This window comes from Trypanosoma brucei, chromosome 4 (genome assembly GCF_000210295.1).
Source record: "Trypanosoma brucei gambiense DAL972 chromosome 4, complete sequence".
NCBI classification, from domain to species: domain Eukaryota; phylum Euglenozoa; class Kinetoplastea; order Trypanosomatida; family Trypanosomatidae; genus Trypanosoma; species Trypanosoma brucei.
In genome coordinates, this window is record NC_026737.1 from 1,192,921 (window position 1) to 1,216,126 (window position 23,206).

The 23,206-nt window shown below is 49.0% G+C and overlaps 8 protein-coding genes across 8 annotated transcripts; 2 read left to right on the forward strand and 6 right to left on the reverse strand.

Moving 5' to 3' along the window:
• Window positions 1-2,595: 2,595 nt before the first annotated feature.
• Window positions 2,596-6,022, reverse strand: TbgDal_IV4670 (hypothetical protein, conserved; the record flags this gene model as incomplete). Its single annotated transcript, XM_011774753.1, is given in 2 exon segments — window positions 2,596-5,037; window positions 5,036-6,022. Coding segments are annotated over 2 exon segments (3,429 nt in total).
• Window positions 6,023-6,928: 906 nt separating this feature from the next.
• Window positions 6,929-7,243, forward strand: TbgDal_IV4680 (hypothetical protein, unlikely; the record flags this gene model as incomplete). The annotated part of the gene is made up of 1 exon (XM_011774754.1): window positions 6,929-7,243. One exon carries the CDS (start codon window positions 6,929-6,931, stop codon window positions 7,241-7,243), a length of 315 nt encoding a protein of 104 aa, XP_011773056.1.
• Window positions 7,244-7,329: 86 nt separating this feature from the next.
• On the reverse strand, window positions 7,330-7,695 carry TbgDal_IV4690 (hypothetical protein, conserved; the record flags this gene model as incomplete). The annotated part of the gene is made up of 1 exon (XM_011774755.1): window positions 7,330-7,695. One exon carries the CDS (start codon window positions 7,693-7,695, stop codon window positions 7,330-7,332), a length of 366 nt encoding a protein of 121 aa, XP_011773057.1.
• A 1,857-nt stretch (window positions 7,696-9,552) lies between these two features.
• TbgDal_IV4700 (hypothetical protein, conserved) lies at window positions 9,553-12,024 on the reverse strand (the record flags this gene model as incomplete). The annotated part of the gene is made up of 1 exon (XM_011774756.1): window positions 9,553-12,024. One exon carries the CDS (start codon window positions 12,022-12,024, stop codon window positions 9,553-9,555), a length of 2,472 nt encoding a protein of 823 aa, XP_011773058.1.
• A 977-nt stretch (window positions 12,025-13,001) lies between these two features.
• Window positions 13,002-13,370, forward strand: TbgDal_IV4710 (hypothetical protein, unlikely; the record flags this gene model as incomplete). Its single annotated transcript, XM_011774757.1, has 1 exon — window positions 13,002-13,370. One exon carries the CDS (start codon window positions 13,002-13,004, stop codon window positions 13,368-13,370), a length of 369 nt encoding a protein of 122 aa, XP_011773059.1.
• A 935-nt stretch (window positions 13,371-14,305) lies between these two features.
• Window positions 14,306-17,548, reverse strand: TbgDal_IV4720 (hypothetical protein, conserved; the record flags this gene model as incomplete). The annotated part of the gene is made up of 1 exon (XM_011774758.1): window positions 14,306-17,548. One exon carries the CDS (start codon window positions 17,546-17,548, stop codon window positions 14,306-14,308), a length of 3,243 nt encoding a protein of 1,080 aa, XP_011773060.1.
• A 975-nt stretch (window positions 17,549-18,523) lies between these two features.
• TbgDal_IV4730 (hypothetical protein, conserved) lies at window positions 18,524-21,232 on the reverse strand (the record flags this gene model as incomplete). Its single annotated transcript, XM_011774759.1, has 1 exon — window positions 18,524-21,232. One exon carries the CDS (start codon window positions 21,230-21,232, stop codon window positions 18,524-18,526), a length of 2,709 nt encoding a protein of 902 aa, XP_011773061.1.
• A 1,613-nt stretch (window positions 21,233-22,845) lies between these two features.
• Window positions 22,846-23,160, reverse strand: TbgDal_IV4740 (hypothetical protein, unlikely; the record flags this gene model as incomplete). Its single annotated transcript, XM_011774760.1, has 1 exon — window positions 22,846-23,160. The coding sequence occupies one exon, from the start codon at window positions 23,158-23,160 to the stop codon at window positions 22,846-22,848; it is 315 nt and encodes a 104-aa protein (XP_011773062.1).
• Window positions 23,161-23,206: the final 46 nt, after the last annotated feature.

Sequence of the window (23,206 nt, forward strand, 5' to 3'; positions counted from 1 at the left end):
TGGGTGAGAGCGGAACAAATGGTGTTCGTCACACCTGCTGCTTACGCGCAGATCTTTTCTTTTTTTTCTTCTCCTGTTTTGGAAGTTGCGTCCCCTCCTATTTGCTTTCCCTTCTTTTCACCTTTTTTTTTGTGTTCAACGAATATGTAACGTGACAAGTGAGCGCCCTCTAACACAAAAATGCACGCGTTTTTATTAAAATACAGGCTGTGTCCCCACACACAAAAAGAAAAAGAAAGACAAAGAAGAAGAGGAAAAATGCGTGAGAAAGGTTCGAGATAAGAGCTGTTAAAGAAACCCCAGGGTCTACATGCGTAAAAAAGAAAAGCAAACAATAATAGAATTAGTGTTTGTGCGCGTGCTTTGGGTGGTGAGCAGGTAAGCAAGACAATCCCTGCATCTCTTAGAACAAGAATAGTAACTATAACGGATGTTAACCGTAAAAAGAGGGAAAGAAATTGTTACTGCAAACGCCTCAGAGGATTGTACGCAGATCTCTACGTACCAAAAAGGAGGCCCTAGCAAAGGATCTAAATCAGTCTGCCTTGTAAAGCACCGCAACGCAACCGCCTGATGAAGCATTTCTTCTTCATGGGACAACGGGACTCAACTAGGGGCTTCAAGAGTTACGAGGGGAAGAAGGCCCAGTGGTTGGCTTAACTTTCCTTTAAGCAGGTAAATTAGGATGTAACACCTCGGTGCCATCCGTGCAGGTTAAATAGACAGTGAAGAGAGGGGAGAGAAAATATATAACATCCGAGATCATATTCTCGAAGATGGCCCTCCCGTGCATCTCCAACCGGCTGAAATGCTTGTACTCAACCTCCAAACAGTGAATTGAAACCCCACCCCATGGACACCTCCTCGGTTATTATGCAGCAAAAAGCACAGTAATGTTAGCCTCGTAGTGGCGGGAGGGCCCCACATGACTGTCACCCGTACCGGTTCATCATCGCAAGTAGTCCGCAATGATGCGCCTACCCTTTTCATCCTCCTCCTCCTCTTGACGGGGATCTAAAGGGCTGTCTTTATTTCCTCTTCGATGTATCTGCTAATCCTCGACATGGTGGGCGGCAAACTTCACAAGAAACTTCAACTCTCATTTTGCTGCTCTTGCGGCCCCATCCGCAGCGACTGCAAAAATATGTCGCTTGGCACATCGTCCCTCAGCCGTTGCACCTCCACTTTTTCCCGCATCGCTTACATCATCACCACTCTTCCTCCCGAGTTAACTGCAAGCCCTCATACTTGCCGTGATTTCCCTTTTCTGCCCTCACTGTAGCAACCACTGACAAATTCGACAAGCCGTCATGGTGGGTTCCCCTATCACAGCGGCGCAACAAACAAAACAACTGCCGAACGATATTAACCCCGTTGTTTTTCCTCAGTCTTTCCTCACAGGCCCCAGTTGTTAACCAACCCCACCGTCACACCGTGAACAAACGGCGGATTTCACACCATCTAGTTCCGAACACACATCCCTCCTTTGTCCCTTGAACACCAAAGAAATTTCCATAACATTGTGGTGGAGGGCGCCTGAAAACACTGCTGTCCAGCGGGTGGGGCATAAAACACGCGCTAGATTTAACAGTGCAAGTAGGAAGTGCGACACCGATGGGAAAGAGGCGATAGAAACTCCTCACGTTCCACCATCATCTGTTCATGCATTCAACCTCATTTGTTCCATTGTTTCCTATATGTGAAATCTGCTCAGATTTCAACGGAGCGATGAAGATACGAAGCGTAGTATGGAACAGAACCTAAGGGGGGAAGACGACACGGTGCCATCGCGGATGACCAATTGGTCCCCGTGCATTGTTGCGCACAAAACAAAAGAAATATACAAGGAGCACCAATGCCACTGAGAGTAGGGTTGGTAATAAGACTGTGCCCCTTTTTCACAACATTTTTTTAAAAGACGAAATTATGTACATACCTACTCGTTGATGGCGACCTGGCACATCAGCGTGACAAAAACAAACACACGTGTGTGTGTGTGTGTGTGATGAAATATTGAGCAAAAATAACAAGTCTCCCCTTCCAAAACCAGCACCTCAAACATAAATGCTAGTTAACAGTGGGACAAGGGGGTGAAACGGCCGCTTTCAAAGACACTGGAAATAAAATACCTACAATACACGTAGAAAATATGCAATACACGTTTTTTTTTTGATGACAAGCGAAAACGAAATGAAACGGAGGGGGGAAAGGGGGAAAAGGCAAGATAAACCATGGTGACGAAGACCACCTCTACGCTTGTACAACAACCTTTGTGACATGTACCCCTCCCTGCTTGTCTCACATTCGGTACTCCGTTTGATTTTTTTTTAAGAAAAAAGATTAAATTTAACCTTGAATAAGGAAAACTGATGTGTTCAGAGTAGCCTCCTTGGGGTCATACATCATTTTAACCTCCCCTTCCCCGTTGCCTCACTCAATTACAACCTTCACCGACGCTTCGGCTCGATCCCGATACGGATGGTTTCATACACCACTCCTCGCACAAAAATCAACATTAGACGAACAGACAAAGAAGTACAGCGTCAGCACTAGAAGGGAAACGGAGGAAATATATTAAGCATGCAGTCCTCGCCTTCATACAAACTTAAGGGCACCACCGCCACAATCAAACTCAAAAGCAGGGGAAAGTGGCTGTGAAAGATCCACTCCACCAAAGGCTACGCCACAATCCGCGTCACCGCACTTAAAGCGGATCGTTCGTGCAGCCATGTCCAATACACAAGTAACTTCCCCATTCACCTCTATGGAGTTTGAGCGCGCGAAAGGGGGGTACGGTAAATCCGCAATGCCTAATCGGGGGCAGTACAGCGTCCCACGACCCAAATGAAGCCAGTAACTATTCGAGTACGATAAGTGATTAAGCGCTGGCGCAAACACCTCAAGAGGTAAGCGACGGTCCGAAAACCCCATCAGGACGTTACCGCATGGGGCAACAACGCGCACGGTATAGATGAAACAGAGTGGAGAGGGCAGTGATGATGATAATGATGATAACGCACAGGGACTCACGGAAAAACTTTGGTGATCGAGAGCACCTAACGCTGAGCAGGACATGATATCGACAACGGGGGGCAGAGGCAAACGGCGAATACTTCTACCTTCCTCCGCCAGCTCAAGTCGACCACCCACTGCGGCAAATGTATGACGCGGCTGCGCATCATCTGCGCACGGCGGCCTGGGGGATTGTAGGAATGATCGTGGGTACCACAACTGCTTCAACAGCTCATACGGTCTTCGTGAAGATGGCGTTAAATGCCCTTCGAGTAGCATCGTGGCCACCAGGGGGCAGCAGAAACCGCTTGATCGTGTAGATGTTTGGACAGTTACTTCATTTTTGGTAGGGGAAGCCAATTTACCGACATAACCAACAGCTGACAGCACCTCCATTCCCTCTTTCAGTGCCGATGTCAACGAGTAAATAAGAAGGCCCCCACTCAAACCACTGCAAGTAGATGGCCCAGAGAGCGCCGGTGGAGCCGCGGTTGCATTTCTTTTTTCCTCCATGTCCTGTACGATGAACCGCAGCGCTCCCAGCTGCTGCCGCAGAGACCCCTCCAGCCGCTTATCCACACGCCGGGGTATCCTTTCAGGGACTCCTTGGGAAGATAGCCAGTCAAAGTACGGCAGTACAACGTTTAGCGCAGACACAGCATCGAGAAGCTTCACCACACAGTTTCCAGCAGGAGTTTTCTCCGCCCTCCGTGTCACCGCATCCTCCGTTACGATCGAATTGGTCAAAGTCAGTCGCTGGCTCCCCCCGGCCTGCAGTTGTTCTCCTTGTTGCTGTGGTGCCACTTGCCTATTAACGAGTGAGAGTGCTTCTATAGCCTCAGTTACCCTTGTCTCCAACTCGTGCAAGTGTGATTCCAAATGACCTTCCAAATGCTTGAAAAGCTCCGGTGCGACTGCCCCCGGACGAACACTGATCGGCTTCAGCAGTGGAGCAGACTCTACATTCCTCTGCGCAACACTATGCTCTATGCGAGATACTGAACAGTCTTGAGGGCTCAAAGCATGTGACGTCGCGACGCTACGTTCATTCGGAGACTCTTCCTCACTTTCACCAGCATTTTTACGGGAAAGGCGAAACTGACATTGCCCTTCCTTAGGTTCTTCACAGTAGTCACGAGGGCTGCTACGATGAGCCCGTTCGCCATCCTTGTTAACACCCACACACTGCTCTAACGATAAGTTCATGCGCTCGCCCCTCGCCGTGGCGTTGCCGTCGCGCAGTGATAAACCCCGCTGTTGACGTTGTTTCTTCCGGTCTTCTGCTTGGGGTTGCGGCTGGTCCAGCTCGCTCTGCATGTCGTGAGGCACTGACGACAAATGATGCTGTTCCTGTTGTGCGGCTGTCAGAGTCATGAGTAGCCCCGCCACTTCTGAACTTGTTTGCCGCAGAAATGCCTCTGCCTGCCGTCCGAGTGTAAGCTCCTCTTGCAGGCGCTGACGAGAAGCTGCCAGGTCTGCACACCTTACCTCTGCCCCCAGAAGTAGTTTTCCCTCTTGTAACGCATCTAGAGTTTGCCGAAGCCTCGATGCTTCCGCCTGATGTGCCTCGAAAGTTATGGACATGGCCACACGCTCTCGAAGCACCAGTTGCTGGAGTTCGCGGCACTGCTTTCGGTGTGCATCCGCTTCCTGCCTTAGATAGCTCGTGGTGGCAGCGGTAGAAGCATCCCTTGCAACTAATACCGCTTCGTATCTCCCCGCTTGGTCGACGATCTCCTGTACCTTTTCCCTGTAAGAATGTTGAAGCTCTTCGCACATCGACTGAGAGTGCTGCAACAACTTCGCCTGCGTCTCCGCAGCTTTCGCACCTTCAATGAGTTCCTTTTCTATTGTACATGCTACCTCCCGTAGGCGGCGCTCCACCTCGGTAATCCGTTCGTCTGAGAGCCAATGACCTTGCAACTCGCAAGACAGTTGTTCTTCCTGCTCCCCTTGCGGTCCCTGCGAGTCATTCGGCTCACATGGAGCCTCCTGATGTCGGGTGGCGGGGACGCCACGGTTTCTCTTCGTCTAGCGTTGTCATCGTTGTTCCTAGCCCCTCGGTATATTCTTTTGTGTCAGCTACCACCTCCCCATTCCCCACAACAGGGGCAGTGTTCTCCAACTGCAATTGCTTTACATCCACCCGCCGGTCGCTCAACTGCAGTTCCTCCGCCACTCTACGGTTCGGTGCCGCTGTGCATGCAAGAGTTTGCTGGGTGGCAGATAGTTGCTCCTCCAGCACTTGTATCCGTTCCGCATTGGTGCGAGCCTCTCTAAGAGCTTTAGCCTCCGCCTCTTGGACCCCCTGCAGCTCACGCTCCATAATCCGCCGATCCTGCCCCCCCAGTCGCCTCTCACGTTTTGTCACCTGGCGCGTCGCAGCCACCTCATGCGCCTCGGACAGTTGTGTCCTACGGCAATTCGGGTCACCCGACGGCCATTCAAGCGGTAACTGCCGTGGGGTGAGCGGTTGCTCCCGGAGTTGTGTTTCAAACTGCTGTTTTTGTAGCTGGTGTGGCGGTGGGCTACAAATTGCGCTTTCTCGCCGTGGTGTCGCCCTGACAACTCGCTGAGATGCAGAGCAACCGCCTGTGAGACTTCTCGGTTGCTTCTGGAGGGCCTGCACGCGGAGTTTCTTCCATGACTCGAGCTGTTGAAGTTGAATTCGGCCGCGTAGGAACACCTCCTCCTCGATGCATGCCCGCTGCACAATGGCGGCTAACGCCAAACTATTGATGTTTCCGAAGCCGCTTGATTGTAATGCACGAGAAACTTTGCTTCTGCCGCTGCGGCCGCAGTCATCATCATAACCACTAACGTCTCCCGCGGAAACTTCGTACTCTCGTGCAGTATCACCGCTCCACGACCGCGCGGCAGCTGGCTCCACAGGCGCTTGACACAGGGAAGTAGCACCAACGTTACTGTTTGTGAGGCCCCACAGTGAGGATTCTGTGGAATCCTTCGACGTTCTACGGGAAGGATGGTGGAAACTAGTTGATGCCGACATATTTACCTACCGCCTCAACCACAAACGCCGTTGGGGGTGAAACGACGACCCTTATAAACGTGAAGATGTGGGGAAACCACAACTGACACGTTTTACGTTTTATCCTCGACTTTACACCCTTCCCAGGCCCAATATGTGTATGTAAGTCCGTACTTATTGTACCAGCCCTCTAACTCAGTAACGTCAAGCGTGGACGGGCACTGCTGGGTTCCTCAAATCTTCACGTATTTGCGAAGGGTCGACCTCCAGCGGGCGCCAAACGAAATGTGGAGTGCCTCGACGCCTTTTCTTCCTTTTAAGCCAAATTTCCGTCTACTAACGTTTTGGGCGCTGTGGCCAACGGCGCAACCCGCGAGTTCCACTCTAGGGAAGAATTGATGTGAACGCAAAGATACGCCAACCAAGCGGAAAGAAAAAAAAAAGGGGTAGCGATCACCGAGTCAGCTGAAGGTGTACAAAAAATGAATGCATAGTAAGTAGGGATGAGCCCCCAAACGAATGCAGAAGTATACGTTTCTCAAGTCTCTCCAGCCGTCTCGTTAAATCGGAAAAGTGTCACGAGAGGGGAAAAGCAAATGAGTGGGGCAGCAAGATCGAGCACTCTCGAAAACTTTTCTGCGCTTCCACCGGCCCCTCACGCCACCTCCGTAAACTTGCCGCGGCAGCAGGCCCCTGAGAGTGGGAGAGAAGATATTCCCCGAAAAAAAAAAATTAATCCAAAAAAAGAGCCGCAGATTTTCAATGGATGAAAGTCAATGCGAGACGGAAGTTCCCAAGGTATTTGTGTGAACAAAAGAAAGAAAAAAAATGAAGAATAATACAATGGGAAGCAAATAGAACCGAAAGGAGCAGTGCGCACAGGCGTAATATATACAAATATACATTTCTCATTCGAGTACTCTACTTATGCGCAATCTCCTGAATATTCCACTTAGATTAAACCCATCGGTGCTACTTGCTACACCCACCATCGGCCTAACTTTGCTCTTTACAACACGGTTCCCCCCTTCCCCATTCCCAGTCAGTTGTCATTGTACTCTGTTTTCGCCATTTTCTGATCTGTTTCATTCCACAGCTTTCCAGTTACTCCAGCAGCCATTTCTATGTGTTCCACTTGGGTACATTCCAACGTCATCATCCATCGTTTTCCACTTCCACTTCCACCTTCGCCTCTTCCTTTCCAATGCGCCGCACGAGCTCATTTTCCCACACTTCGCATAATAATTCGAGTAAAGCAACCACCACTACGCTGTATGCAAATATAGAGATACACATATGCACAGGTGTAGCTTCACAATACACTCACGCTAGGGGTCTTCATCATCATCGAGTTTCGTTCCGACAGCAATGCGCGGTAAAGTGCGTGACGCGCCGGCTCTCACCGGTCTCTCGATATAAACGCACTGCTCCGGAGGGAACAAACTCGACCACCCGTCACGCATGCAGGCGGGGATGCTCATAACAACACGGCACTGTGGACACATGGCTAGACTGGTATTCTGTGCTAAAATAAGCACAACACGGCATTGGACGCATGTAACGCTGAATTGACGCACATGAGTAACAGACGCGCATAGAGGACAACGGACAGAAGGTGCCCCAATGGGATACGCGAGCGTCACTTGACAACCTTGGCAAATAATCTGTCCCGTGCAGCGCGTTATGGACGGCATATCCCTTCGGCCTTGTTTGTGCTATTAGTTAATTTACAAAACGCTATCCCGTCTACGCGTCCAATCGTTTCTCTTTGTATACTCGGTTATACACCACCGTTCCCGTCCCTGCTTTCCTTTCACCGTCTTTTTTTTTTTTTGTAATTCCCCCGTTGTCCCTGTGTTCAGGAAAATATGACGCTTAAAAGTTAGGTATAGGTATGAGTGAAGAAGAAGGGTAAATAATAGGATCAAGTGGGAAACCAGGGAAACGTTCCTCAACAGATTCCCAGACACACATGCACATAAATGAATATACATTCACTTAGAGGGGTTTGCACAAAAACAAAATATATGCGCATATGGAAATGAGAGAGAAAGTAGGTTTACACCGCGCGTTAATTGCCGCAGCCTTCCACTGAAGGTGGGAAAGAGAAAAAAGAAAATCGCTAAACTGACACAGCTGTCAGAGGAGAGGGGGGAAGCCGATGCGTTGGTCCGGTAACCTCAGAAGGTGACGAACACAATATTAAATATTTGCGAAACAAAGATAAGTGGTAATACTAACGGTGGAGAGCGAAAGCGCCAACACACAAGCACCCGTTAAAGTGACGTCTGGCTGCGCTTTGCAAAAAACAATTGCACCTAAGATAAAAAGAAGCAGTCCCCTGAAGCAGAGACCATAATTTGAATTTAGAATACGTTCCCGCATATTCATTCATGAGTGAATAGAACACTACTTCGGAAAAAAGAAAAAACAGAATAGGTGGGGATGGTGTAACTCCTTCACATAGCAGTTCACCAAGTAGTGCATGCTGCTCCCTACCCGAAGACGGTAGTCATTCAAAATTTCAGTTTCTATTGTAGCAGTACTGAGCAAAGAAAAAAACGGGAAAAAGGGAAATTTAAACCTCCGCAACTTCCGTGGAAACGTAGGTCTGCAATATTTTCCTGAGAGCACACCTGTGCAGAGTACCGAAATAGACTTTAAACACAAAGATTTAATTAAGAAGTAGCTGTGAAAAAAAAAATAATAAAGGGATGACAGCGTAGAACAGAGGTCAAGCACTGAACCTTGTGTGTTTGTCTGTGTGCCGAAACGCGTTCACACACACAAAAAAAAACGGAGAAAAACTCAATACACCAAAATTCATTATCTCCGTCGCACAAAAAAAAAAACCTCATCCAGTCGCACTGGATAAAACCAGGTGGACAAACAGAAGCCTGCCGGCTTTGTTGGAGATTGATGCGGTTGCTGCTACTCCTCCTCTCCGGTATAAAACACACACACATATCCCCCAGTTTGCACGCACCACCACACTGTCATTCTTGGTTACGTCATCGCCCCCATTCTTGTTGATACAAAAGGATCTCATCTATCTGGCCGGTGTTAACATATTGTCCTCCCTTCAACATATATATATATATATATATATATATATTTATTTATTTATTTATTTATTTTCTCGACCACTTGATGAGGGTATGTTCACTTTGCTTTGTTTACCCGATTGCTGTTCTTACCGTTCACTTCATCACGTCTGTCTGTCTGTCTGTCTCCTCCCTGCGGCGGCAGCCGCAAGCACACAAGCGATAGTCTCCCAGCTCAGCACCGCTCGTGGCGATAATAATAATAATAACAACAATCAACGCTTCTCCGATGGTAGCGGCCGTAATAATGAGAATGATGCGAGCAAGAAAACAATAAAGAATAATTTGATCCACAGCGTGAAGCAGTCGTGCATGACTTCCGTCCGCCATCGGATGTAGCATTGCACTGAAGCTCGAACACTCGAAAAATCGCGAAGACGGCGGTAGACGTACTGTGCACCCACGTGGAAGCTATAACTGCCAATCACCCCCTTACTTACACACACCTTACTCTAATATTAAAGACGGCGCGCTGAGCATCTTCGCCATAGCGACGCGTCCCAGAGCATCTTCATCCCGGCTGTCATCATCCTCACGGTCAAAAGCCGCATCGTAATGCATGGCCGCCACGTAATACTTGTCTCGCTCTAAGTCCAGATCTTCCCCTCCATCCTCCTGAGCCTTGATATCCACCAACATTTTTTCCAGCCGGCGCTGCTGCCCAACAAAGCGGGGTGTGACACCGATGAAATACCGCATGCCATCATGTTCGACACGACGAATTATATAGCGATCCACACGGAGTGGTGCGCCCGTTGTGGGGTCACGGACCCAGTGATCGTCCTCCTCAGCGGCATCGCGAGTCTTGAGCGAGATTATTTTTATCCATGAAAGAAGAACCTCTTCCACATTGGTTGCCCGGTAGGCCACACCGTCCTGTTGCTGTTGTTGCTGACGCCTCTCGCCAGGAGCAACGGAGGGACCATCGCGATCAAAAGGAAAACACACCCAAAAAGCATTCGAAGGCGCCTCGCCTGGGTCTTGTAACAGCACATTACTCGGATGATTGCTCGTATAGTTCACTGGAGGGCTTTTCTGCTCAGCAGGCGTCGCCGGCTCCAGGAGTGTGGATGTGCTGTTCAGGCTCTTCTTGGTGTGTGGAAAAGTCATTTCAAGCGACGTGCCGGAATTACTGCCGGGCGTCTTACATGGTGAACCCCTCCGCTGGCGATCGCCGATCTCCGCAGGAGTGCTGCATCGGAGAACGTCACCCTGATAGAGCCCCATACTCGGCATGTCCTCGGCCACAATGAACACATCATTGGCGAGCTCTGGCTCCGGCATTGGCATACCACCGCGTAACAAACCACGGTAATTCCACGGGCGTGGTATTGGCAAAAGACTGTTGTCAACCGTCTGCGTCAGTTGCTGCGCAAGCATAAGACACCCCCGTCGGGCGTATGCGGCACTCGCCCAAATGCACAGCCGACCATCTTCTACCCACATGCGGAAGCGGTTCCGTCGTGTTGCCAGAAGCGATGCAGCCCGAAACGCTTCACGTTGCGGGCACGAGTTGGGTGGCCCACCGCCCGCAGAGTCGGAGGCGCCATCAAACACCCACGGCGGGACGCGCACATGTGACATACTCGTAACGGAGGGATGTGTTAGTGGCGTCGCCTGCACATTCACGCCTGACACGAGGAGTATAGGAATGGTGCCATCGGGATTAGTGTTGTGTGCAGGGCGGAGCTTCAGCGACTGCGCCTCCGACGGATCAAGGAAAAGTCGCTGCTGAGAGACGACACCGGGTACATCTTCTTCAAAAAGGTACAGTATATCTGCGTCACAACGGGAGGATGCCTCCACCGCGTCGTGAACGCTATCAGTACTTGGAGATGAGCTTGTACTACTACCACTACTGTTCGCGCTACAGAAACTGCGGCGCTTCCCACCAGCGTTCAACAAACTACGAAGTCGCACTCGCATCTCCCGCACAAACTGCAGCATCGGGATGTTTGATATGGGAGTTCGAAGAATCATGGGGATCATCGGAATGTACGGAGCCCGAATTTGAGCCTCAATGCACTGTCGAACGTACATGTGGACAGCAAGCATCACCACGTTTCCCAATATCTGATCACCGACATCCTTGTCAACGAACATTGTCGCCTTCAGCATGTGCTGCTCTACTACTTCCCCGTGTACAGTGATGGATATGGTGGAGGGAAGGAGCCCAAACATACCGAGTACCTTAACCGTCGAGCCAAGAAACTCAACCCCGGCGTCCGGAGCAGACTTATGTGCCTCCGAACGCGACACAATCGCACATGGAACTGGCCGAAGATAATAGGCACTCGGTGAAGTTACGTGCGTACCGAACTCATTACAATGCGTGTGTTGCTCCCTTCCCTTTACGTATGCCAGAGCGTCGTTGTAGCCGTTGGCAAAAGCCCCTGGACCGAATCCAAAATACTCTTCATATGAGTCACCAAATGCAGCTCCATACTCCTGCGGATGAGGCGATTTGTACTGTTGTTGTCTTTGTTGGTGGCGCTGCTGCTGCTGGATCTGCTTTTTGTACCTCTCTCGCAGCCCTTCATCTGTCTCAGACATGCAACACTCTGTCTCTCGCACGAGTCTTTGGTATAAACCTGATATGTCGTCTGTGAAAAGAGTCTCCACACGTTTATCTCTCGCGAGGCTCCCTGGACTGTCTAAATCCGCGTTATTGGCGTGAACCGTCGTCTGGCAGTAGTAGTCAGATTCCCTGTCCGTATCTGCGGAGCGCACCGCCCGGTAGTAATACTTGGCTGTACGGTGGTGTCTCGCCTGGAACAGACGCTCAAACAGAGGGCAGCTCTCACTCGGAAAAAATTCGGTTGTGAGGGGAACTAATATGACTTCGCTCCGCCTATTGCGCCCATGGCGATGGCTGTACAACCCACGCCGTTGTGTCTCCCTGCTCGGAAGTGCTCCCATATTCACTTCAAACAGCCCACGTGATGATATGAGCCCAACAATTTATCCCCGCTCCTTCCTCTCTCTCTCTCTCTTTACGTCTCGCCTCGATCGCGTACTCTCTCGTTGCCCAATTAAAAATCAATAACAAAATCAATGACGATGATAATAGTGATAGCTGCGCCGATGCGCAATTTCACTTCGTTTTCCCTCTCCCCACCCCTCCTCCTGCTCTCTGTTATTCTTTTCAAAAAAAAATCGGAGGACAACTCTTCGTCTCCCTTTTCCACGTTTGGAGTGTCTCAAGCGGCACAAGAGTCGAACAGTCACGTTACCTCAACGTAAAGAGTAAAAAGATAACCAGGAAGAAAAGTCAAAAATAAATAAATCAAAAAGCTAAACGAACTTCAAAAGGTGGGACAAGCAGAAGCGAAACTTAAAAATACTGACTGCCCTTGGCCCCGTTTGCCCTTTGTATGGAGGTTGATTTGAAGCCCTTAATCGTGAAATTTTAATTAGTTCTCTCGCACTCGCGCTCTCCTTTCCTCAATTTGAAGCTGAAGAAACCCCTTTCGCCACGTTCGACTGCCTAACCGGAAGCAGTTGTTAGGATGTCGGGATGAAACAGTTATATATATATATATATATATAGTTACCCTGCGGTGACAAGGGAACAACCAGCAGCGCAAACGCGGAAGGAGACGCTGAACTCTCCCTCTCCCTTATATTGCAAGTTCTTCCGTCAGTCCTGGTACTTGAAACGGTAGAAACAGATGCAATAACAAAAAATGTTGTTTATACCGTTACTTACTTTTTCTTTTTATTGCTTTGGCCCAAATTAGACCTCTTAAGTTTAGATGCTTCTTGTCCTCTATCCCCCTCCTCACCTTCCTCCCCCGCTGCCAGAAAAGCAAAAATATGTCTCGCTTGTCCCCCTCAAATCCGGCTGTTCAAAGAAAGGTAACAACAAAACGTATTAAGATACAAATTATGAGCGTATGCTACGTGGGAACACGTCACTCCCCGAACTCTACACACAAACACACACACACACACACTCTTTCTCTCTCTCTCTCTCTGCCTGTTTCTTTGAGTGGGTGAATGAGTGGCAAAGGGAATACTTGGTTGGCTGGTTGTGGGGCCTGACCCAACCCCACTCCGATGATAACTTGTCTGTTTGCTCGTTTTCCTTGCTTATCCACTCTCGGTTGTGGTTTTGTGTTATTATTTTTCCTTTAATCGTTTCTTGTAGATTACGTCCAGTTCCTTCCCCGTGCACGCTAGTCTTCAGAAACTTTTTGTTCTGTTTTCAATTACTTTTGTTTGGTCCAGTGCCGCAGGACTTTGCCTGCTCCTCGTTCTATTGAGCGCAACGACCTCTTTCAGTTCAGAGGAGGTCTATTGTGGATAGGAGTGTGAAAAAAAAAAAAAGAGCGCAGAAATAGGGAAACGAGAATGTCTTTCGGCAAAGGTATCAAATACAGCAACATGTTCAGACACACGGCGTCGAAGGTAAAGAAGGGCGTGCAGCAGCGGGTGATGACTAACCAGTCATCAAAACAAACAGAAGCAAACGCGCTCCGAGGGACTTTAACCTCACTCTTACCCCATCGACAGTCCCGTTCCCCCCCCCCCCTCGCAAAGTTAATTGCGTTCGGTTCGCTTGCCACACGCGCGATTTTACAGTTCATATTAACGGTAACGAAAGCGACACTTGGGATGACATCAACCACTATCTTTGTTTGCACCAGTGGTGATTTCACCGACGTAACCACACGATTAAATTCGACAGTCCCGCAGAGTCATTTTCTTTTGTCTCATTTCCACTCATGCATCCTTCATAAGCACTGCTTCATGACCTTCATCCGCTAATGTCACCGCACAAAGAGCAGATGCATCTTGTTAAATGATCAGCGAACCGAACACAGCGGGCTGGGCCCAAGCATCAGAGTGGTAATACACCCGATAGGGTGAAACAATAGCGTAAACGGGGGAAGTTGTTGATGACATTAGCAGCATGCTATATCATTACCCTCATGAGAAATAAAAGAATTGGACACACTTCACCGGTTTGCCATAGCCCTGAACGCGCACATAAATTCACAAATAAACATGCAGTGTACAAATAGAGGGTGAAGGATAACACAGCAGTGAGGGAGCAAGAAACTGACTGAGAAACTCAAAACACGGTGTCGCGTGCACTCACCTTCTCAACAGCTCCTAACCCATGCACTACTACAAAATGACAGAAGGACCCTCCACCCTTTGGTTTCTCCACTGCAAAGTTACTTTGTTTGTCCAATCAGTTATTGCACTTATCCAGCTCCTCCCGCAGACATGGTGGGCACCACTGCAATTGCTGCAGGTCCTGACGCAAAGCTTGACACTCGAAGGCAGTTAGCGGTCGTTGGCGCAAATATAGCCTGGCAATCCCCTCGACCAGGTTCTGCAAAATTCCTTTTTTAATTGCATTGCTACCGTGCGCAGGCCCACCTGGGCCGTAAAACTCTACCGAATGAAGTACCTCTGTAAAGTTTCCCAGGTCCCACTGCGCCGTAGCTGATACCTGTGTATTGTCACAAAGAAGGCTCCCCGACGCCGCCCACTGGTTTAATAATTTGTTATCGTAGCCATGGGCACTGGAAACAGCGGGGTTGCTACGAGCCGCAGTGGAGTTACTACCCGAATGGTGAGGAATAGGAGCTTCGGTTACTTCAAAATCACTCGATGATGTGAGGCAGTAAGTGCTCCCCTCGAGTAGAGTATTTGAAAGGAGTCGAGCAATGGAGACAGCAGCGGTCGGCTCACAGGCTGTGCACGTTATTGCAAGTGCTACAAACAGGCAGTATTCCATCGAGACCTCCTCATGCAGTGGAATGGTCGAGGCGAGCGCTTTGAGTACGTCTGACGCCGAGGTCGCAATGAGTCGGCCCGCCCGCGGTAGCACACCTGTACAGAGTTCATGCAGCAAGCGTTTAACTTCTTCATCGGTGCGTACCTCGGCTTCCTCCCACTTATCAAATGAGTGACATGATGAAATCGCCCACCTTAGTGTGTGACACAGAATGAGGTCCCACTGCAAAACATCCTTCATGCGCTGGTGCATACCGAGCGTTCGGTGTACCCACCCACACCATACGCCTTTTTCTCTCAGATCCTCATCGTAGAGGGGAAAGAGGAACCAGGGCCATCTGGTCTGTGCGACTGCTCTGCGCAGACTCTCCGCTAAGGTCACAGTTGGCTCGACAAATGGATCAATAACAGCAGCCTCGTCAGCGATGGTGACATCTTGGAGTCCAAGAATTGCATCTATTAATCCTGGGGCAACATCCTGACCGTGCTTGGTGAGGAAAATACTATGCAGGAGGAAGGTCTCAGCAATGTGCAGTTTCTGTGTACGGGCTCGGCTACTACTGTTCTGGGCGCAACTGTCACGTTGCTGTTGTTGACTTACCGTGGAGCCGCCACCAACAGCAGAGGTGCCGTGCACGCCTCGTCGCATAAGTTGGACAACTTCAACCATTGTACACAACTCGTCTGGGAGCAAGCGCCCCATCACGTCCTTCAGGCCCAGGCACTTCTCCTCGAAACTAGTAGCTAGAGCTGTTGCGTAACCCACGGGCACCTCCCACTCGGTCATGTGCACGAGACCAGTAAAGGCGGCGGCAAGTCGGACGCGAGCGTGCGTTAGTGATGCCCAACATGCCCCAACAAGCTCAATTTTGTTAAGGCATATCTTACCATCCTCGCCACCACCGACGGTGGTCTTCACGTTTCTGGTGTTCAGCAAGTCTAACGGAAGCGGTGTGTGCCTCTTGCTGCTTAAACGGAGAAAGGCATATTGAAGACCCTTCGACGTCAGGACCTTTGCCGCCATGAACTCTTTGAGACGAGATTGCGTCTCATGTTCCGTTCCAAGAAGGAAAAGCAGGTCATCCGACCCCGCATACAACGTAAAATACGTTGCGAGGTAGTGCATGGACGACAGCGCGGCCAGTAGGGAGACGAGATGGCCCGTTTCCTCACCATTTGCAACACCAGTCTCGGCTACTGTGATGTGCGCTTGAATGGTGCGCACTGCGGCACGCGCCAAATCGGCGGCAAAAACCTCCATCGTGGGGAAGACACGCCCCACCCCATCCCCTTCGGAGCTCGACGCGAGAAGCAGCCACATTTCTGCTGGTATTCCTGAGCCCAGAACCGTGGCAGAAAGCAGACCCTCAGCCGTGTCGTTGAACAGTCCCACAAATCCCTGCCGCACAGCGGCCCTAACCACGAGAAACGCAGCAAGGCATCCCACAACATCGTGCGGCGATCGGGCCTGCTCCACAGGTATACTGCAAACAAACCTGATGAAGAGCATCAGCGTCTCGTGCAGTGCCGGCAGCAGTGTAGCGCAGGTCTGTTGTAACCGCAAAACATGCCGAAGAACAAGCAACTCCTCCACCACGCCTGAAACCGTTTCGCTTCCCAAGAGCACAGACCTTAGTCGCTCCCTCACAAAACGAACAAAACGTGGATCACTCGCCACGCGAATAGCCACATTGGGAAGAAGCAGCACCCCACTGCCTAAGAGCAGACGAGAAGCCAGTGTACAAGGTATTAAATTTAGTGAGTCTAGCACCGCCTTCGTCATTCCTAATCTTTCCAGGGCGTTACCCTTGTCTTCCCCGCTTCGCATACATTCCGAAAGCTCTGCAAAAGTCATGTCATTACACTCGTTTGTTGAGATTTCTGCTAAGTCTGTCGGTGGGCAGCCGATTTCTCCTATGGCCTCCTCCACCTCCATCGTTGGATCGAAAAGAAGCAGCACAAGGCACTCGGCAGCGACCCGGCAGGGCAAAGCGTGGCCAGCAGAAGCAAGCTCATTGATTATCAGGTGGAGTAATTGTGCACATTCTGTGCCTGTGGTAAAAAGTTCTCGAAGTGGCCTGTCCACTAAAAGGCGGGCACGAAGAGCCTCCATTGCGCACTCACGGTGCTTCCGAACTGTACTGCGAAGGAACTGCAGAAGCAATTCCACGTATAGCTCCCCACTTGGCACTTCAGGATGGCTCACACACGTCCCAGCAGGGGCCGCATTGCACGTATTAAGTGGCACGGTATAATACCCGCATTCAAGATTCTCAAAATCCTTTGGATCCCATTGGCGTTGACGTGACATGCAATCAATGGCACCAAAACCTCTATCTGCGGAAATGGAAGCCGCTTCGATGTTACCGCTAAACCCGGGTTGCACGTGGGCGGTAAACCCACTAGTAGTAATAGAGGAAAACGTTGCCGATTTGGTAGTTTTCATAGGCATCCGGCCGTCGTTGGGATCACCCTCACACTGCATTTCCGTGGCGTTATTTCCATAAAATCGATTGGGGTCAATGTGCGGGAATGCCCTCCCAACAACAGCTTGAATGGGACGCAGAATCGAACGCCCCTTTTCAATATTCCCGTTGCCTGATGAGGAGTTTTTAGAAGTTCCCCCTTCAACAATACCCGTCCGCTCAACTACATCTCCGTATAGGACGATACCGCTTGGCTCCTCAACCATCACACTTATGCCCTAATCGTTAATACTCGTGTAATACAGCCCCAAGCGCCCGTGTCGCACACCCGACCGCGTGCAGATACGTATCAAGAGGGAGCAACAAAAGCGGATAAAACAACAACAATAACAATTATTATTATTATTATCGTTGTTTGCATCCGTGTAGTGAAACAAAGGAACAAAGAGGGAGAAGGTGAATTTGTTGAAGGATCACCTGGAATAAAATGCGTAGAGAGAAACACCGAGGTGGAAGGAGGGTACTCCGTTTCCTCAACGCACTGCTGCAACTCAAAATCATTTAAGTAATATAGTGCGGCAAGTTGAGAATATCACAGTTAAACCACGTAAAAAAAAAAAACAACAGAATTGGGCGATCAAAACAAAAATGGAATCACACGTGTGCAACTGAGCAGTACAATTTCAAAATGACAACATTTAAACCTCTTATACCTGTGGAGGGAGGTTATGTTACAACGAAACAAAAAATGGTAAAAGAGTAAGGGGAAGGGCAGTCCCAAGTAACGTGTTCGTTCACCTCTGCCCTATTGTGTCATTCCGGTTCCTTGCACGTCGTCTCGTTTTCCACAAGGCTCCGCATGGTGCTGTGACATCCCTTCACAGACAAAAGAGAAAAAAAAACACAACAATTTCGGAGAGAGTATTTACGTCGTTCGGTATCGAACACCTCTCCGGTATCTGAGGGGCTCACACACAAAAATAAACTTTTACATACAACTGCTTTTTTATGCAACAACGGATAGTGATTGCAGCAATATTTGAAAGCAAAACAAAAACAAAGAATGAAGCAGCCACAACAAGGACACGGTGGTTTGTTTCCCTCCTCACACGGTAACTCAGTAAAGGAAAAAATCGGGAATCCATAAGCACGCAAGCAGATTAATAGCATCTCCTTTTATTATTTGCCCATCCAACAACCGCAAATCTTTTCCCCTTTGCCAATTCATTTTATCTAACTCATTAGGACTTCCTCCAGTCCCAAATAAAAGCTGTTTCATCTATGAACCGCTTAGCAAACGTCCTAGGCCCTGTTGCAGCATTGTTAGGCACCTGTCGTGTCTCGTTTACTTCCGCCTCCGGCCCCACCTTCACAAATGTCGATGGTCGCCGTGCCGGCTGCGCTGACAAGCCCGCCGACGGTGGGAACGCTGTTTGAGAGGTTATAGATGTAGTAGCGACGGCAGACCGATCCGGCAGTGGTTGAAATTGCGGTGCTGTGTGAAAGAGGACCCCCATCAATTGAGCTGCGGCTTGCACTGCCCCATAGCGTACGCGGGTGGGCAAATACGACATGTAGCTCCTTTCACTGCCCTCACCGCAGCCAGCGAAAAAGGAAAAGAGTGCCGATATGGTGGATACTGACTCTTTGTTGGTGCTATTTTCTACCTTTACCTTTTCCGCCACGGGCTTTTGCTCCTTTTCCTTCTCTCCAGTAGCGGGATGCGCAGGGACAGTTGATGCAGCAGGACTTACTGCCCCAGGTGCAGGTGCGGCCAAATTCTGTGCCAACTTCTTTTTGTTAGGGTTCGCAAAATCTGGCACCGTTCCGTGGTAATACACCTTGCCATTCAGCTCAAAACGATAGATGTAGAAGTTGCCTTCACGAACGTGGACCCGTTTTTTCTTCTTCCCCACAGTCCCATCACAGACCTTTCGCCGCATAGTTGCATCGGCACCCACACCCTCTTCCCCCGCCGTCTCAGCGTGATCCTGGGCTTCGACCTCCTTCTCGTCTTCCTCTTCCACTTCAGTCGTTACCCATCCAATGTCATCGGGTGGAGCTGTGCGCGCCGCCTTGCAAAACGGCCGCATTGCCGCAAGGACAACAGCATCAAGTGGAATATTCCGGTCGGCCACCCACGAACGGCTCGTTCGGTCATATCTCAGCACGTCACCCTCGTCAAAGCCATCGATTACTGCCGCGCCCATGACATACACATTAACTGGGTCCACTGATACATCGTCACCTTCACATAGTTGAGTGGGTGGCTGGTTCTTACGATCGACAAGGCCACAGAAACGCCAGTAATTTCGATCGTCAGGTAGCGGTTCAGCTCGACTTGATGTAACGTCTGGCCGCTCGGCCATGCTCAAACAAAGCCGCTCCGCTAATTCCTTTCCGATACGGCCGTGGAACATGCTATCATCTGTTAACCACATCTCAAGATTTTCGTGTGATACCCCCATATTCGCAGACTCCGGGGGCGCGCCCGCCTTCAATCCGGATGTGGACGCGGATGAAAAGTTCAACGAGTCTGTTCGTGAGTGAGGTGCGCTATTCTGGCGGGACAGAAGTCCAAATTGCTCCCATCGGCAACGCATTTCATACACAAATGAAATAATGGGCACATTTGTCATCAGTGACGAGAAACTAAACGTTTCCAGTGGCGGAAGGTGACATTTTTCAACCTCTGATGACGCCAAAGCGTTTTTGCCACGCCGTTTCAACACTCCTGCCTCCACAAGTTGATTGTAATAAGTGCTTGCAGCTACAAATGTCACACGACCGAGGTTTTGTTCCCCCGCTGATTTTGTTAGGAAAACAATGGCTGCCAGCGGTGCGGCCACAGGAGGTGGCAGTGAGAAAAAGCGATTGAAGTTCTCCTCCGGCGCTACACTACGATGACGCATAGCCCGGCCCCTTTCCCGTGGCAAAGCTTCTGGCTGCAATGCGGTCCACTGCCTTGCGTACGGATCATAAGTTGGTGTCGTGCAGAGAGACGATACTCTTGACGAGGTGCCGTTACGTGACACGGGTGTCCGTTGGTTTGGCTGCATATATACTGTGGGAAACGAGGTGGGGTTATCATGAAATGTTAGACCGCTGATCATCGAACAGTGTTGCAGTGACGACACCGAAAGGTATTGATTGTCCAGTGAGGAAGAGCAACTAGTTGCTCCACGCACCCCGGCTAATGAATGAGGCCCTCTGGGTAAACCTGTCAGAGCGCTGCCGCTACCGCTTCTCGCGATTCCGGGACATACTGGGGTGTGAGGCGCTGACGTTAGCGACTGCATGCCCTCGACTTCCATGGGCACAAAGCCAAAGCAACCAACAATGTTGACAATTGATCCGCCAACACGCACACCGTTTGCCATCAACGTTTGGAGGTGTGGTGCCCTACCGCCCCCCGTCGTTGCTTGATTCTGTTGCAACTGCCCTAATTTCTCGGGGTCATAGCGAAATGCTACTGCGCACATGATCGGAAGAACTCTCTTCTCTTTCATGTCTGCTGTTTTGTCTCTCTCACCAGAGAGTGATGAGGGCCCGCCTGAACGTTCGTCCCGTAAAGACCGCTCGTGCGCCAGCCGCATTTCCTCATCCGTGTCGAACAGCATCTCCTCCGTCCGCTCCACCACTCCAGAATATAATACTTCTCGCGATGGGTACGAGGTTTTTCCATCGCTGCTACTTGCGTTTGGAATGCGGCTCAAATCCCCTGGGTTCCCTGGGTGGCGGAAGTAATAGTTTACACCCGCATCACATCGTGTTTTGTGGAACTGCACGAACAGTGGGCAGTCGGCAGAGGGAAAAAACTCTTTAGTGAGCGGAACTAGCACTATGTCCAACTTCTTGTGACCCCCGGAGCTGTTGCCATTACCACTTGTAGGGGGTGGCACAATGTACAGCCCGCGTTTTAATGTTTCTCGACTGGGTGCAACACCCATTACACAGACACAATTTTGTATCCGAAGTTATCTGTTTTTCTTTACCTCTGCTTGAAATATCGTCTTCTTTTTCTGACTATTTATGAATATATTTACAAACGGTTCCCTTTGGCTCGTGTCCTTTTTTCTCCCCGTTTACTTTTAACTAACTTCTCTATTTACGCTCACTAAACAGTTGCAACTAACGGACCACCACGCGATGGTATAAGCGTTTGGTGAGGTTCGTACGCCTACAATGCTGCAACGTGAGACTCTTGTTCCCTAACAGAAATGTTTGTTTTTTTCGTATCGCTTATACTTTCCCAACCCCTTTTCCTACTCTTCTTCACGCCTTTACTTTACTGGTGTTTGCAAAATGCCCCTACTACTCGGTAATATCTTATTATTTTCTTTTTTTTTTGTTTGTGCGTGTGTGTCCTTTCCTCTTGAAGGTTATAATAAGCACCCTCTTCCTCTCTTCCCCCCCTTTCCTACTTTTTGAAAGTAAAAAATATTAATAACGACTTCACCCCCTCGCTTTTGGTTTTTCCCTTCTCCCTCCCCTTCTGCTTTCTTCCCCCCCCCTTTAGCTACTTTTCACCAAACAGTTGGGAGCCAACGAAAGATTTCTTTTGTAACTTTATTTTCACAAGGGAGCGAAAACAAAAACAAAAACAAAAACTTCCTCCAATCGTTCTACTTGTTTCGCTTCTGTTGATTACGAAAGGAGTACACAGCTGCAGATAAAAGTGATGAATATAGAAATAATAGTAATAGTAATAGTTCCTGTTATTTGATGACGAACCTTCCCTTCTTTCTTGCAGTGCCAGTAATGATTTGTGACTATGTTGAGATGATGACAGAAGTAATGTGCACGTCTCACAGTGTTTCGTTGTGTGTCTTCCTGCTGTTTTTCCCCTTCTCCTACTTTGTTTTGTTTTGTTTAAATGATTCCCTCTTGAGGTCTAATATAACTCAACTACTTTCTTGTGCCGTTTCCTCGAGGTTCCGCTCTAACAGCGGAAAACGATTCGAAAAGTTCTCCCTTTTATTTTTAATTTAACAAAAAGAAAAAAGATGTAAAAGAAACAAAGGGAAGACTGCGTACGCGTTTCCCTAAATGAGTTGCGATGCTAAGCTAAAGAATTGGATAGCAATTGATAAAATGAAAGGGAAGAAAGGGGTAATATGAAGAAGTAAAATAAAATGAAGGAAAGCCAGGTGAGGGATTAGAATGCGAGGCGATCAAAGGAAACACGAAAAACAGTCACATAGAGAAGTGAAATGAAGCAAAAAGATACTGAAAAGGGCGATGCCCAAATCACCAAAAAAAACGAAGGAAAACAAACAAAAGGCGTCGAAGTGAGGAAGCATACAAAACATAGAAAGGATATTAGCAATAATTGAAAAAGAAGAAAGGAGAGTTAGAGCAAAAACAAAATGAAATCTTTCAGTACATTACCTACAAAGAAAATCGGAAAATAAAAAAGAGACTAATAAGGGGAGTGGACAAACGAACAACAGCAAAAAGAAGCAAACATAACGTGTCCACCGGCAAGTAGCCCTTATTAAAGCGTACATCAGTGTGAGTTGAAAAACGACATACAACAGCAAATATGCCCGTACCGCACATGTCATCCGTACGACCGGGAGGTAGTTAAAACAATAAATCCCAACATTTCATTTTCTTCTTTGCTAGCGGGGGTAGGGAAGGTGTTAAATCTGAAGGAAAAAAGCATGAAACATGAGAAAACAGTTAAAAAGGGGTTATTGCTTTTTTTTTTTCGGCTGCGTATGGGTTCAATGTACTTCATTTCTCGCTTTGCAAAGCTCAATAAAACATTACGGTTATCGAACACAAACGCGGTCCCGAAACCCCTCCACTCCAACGCCCCTTTCAGATGCCACAAAATGTGTGTTTCTGTGGGGAAATTAAATTTTAAAAACATTTAACAACAAATTTAAGGAGACACTTAAAAATAGGAAAAGAAAGAA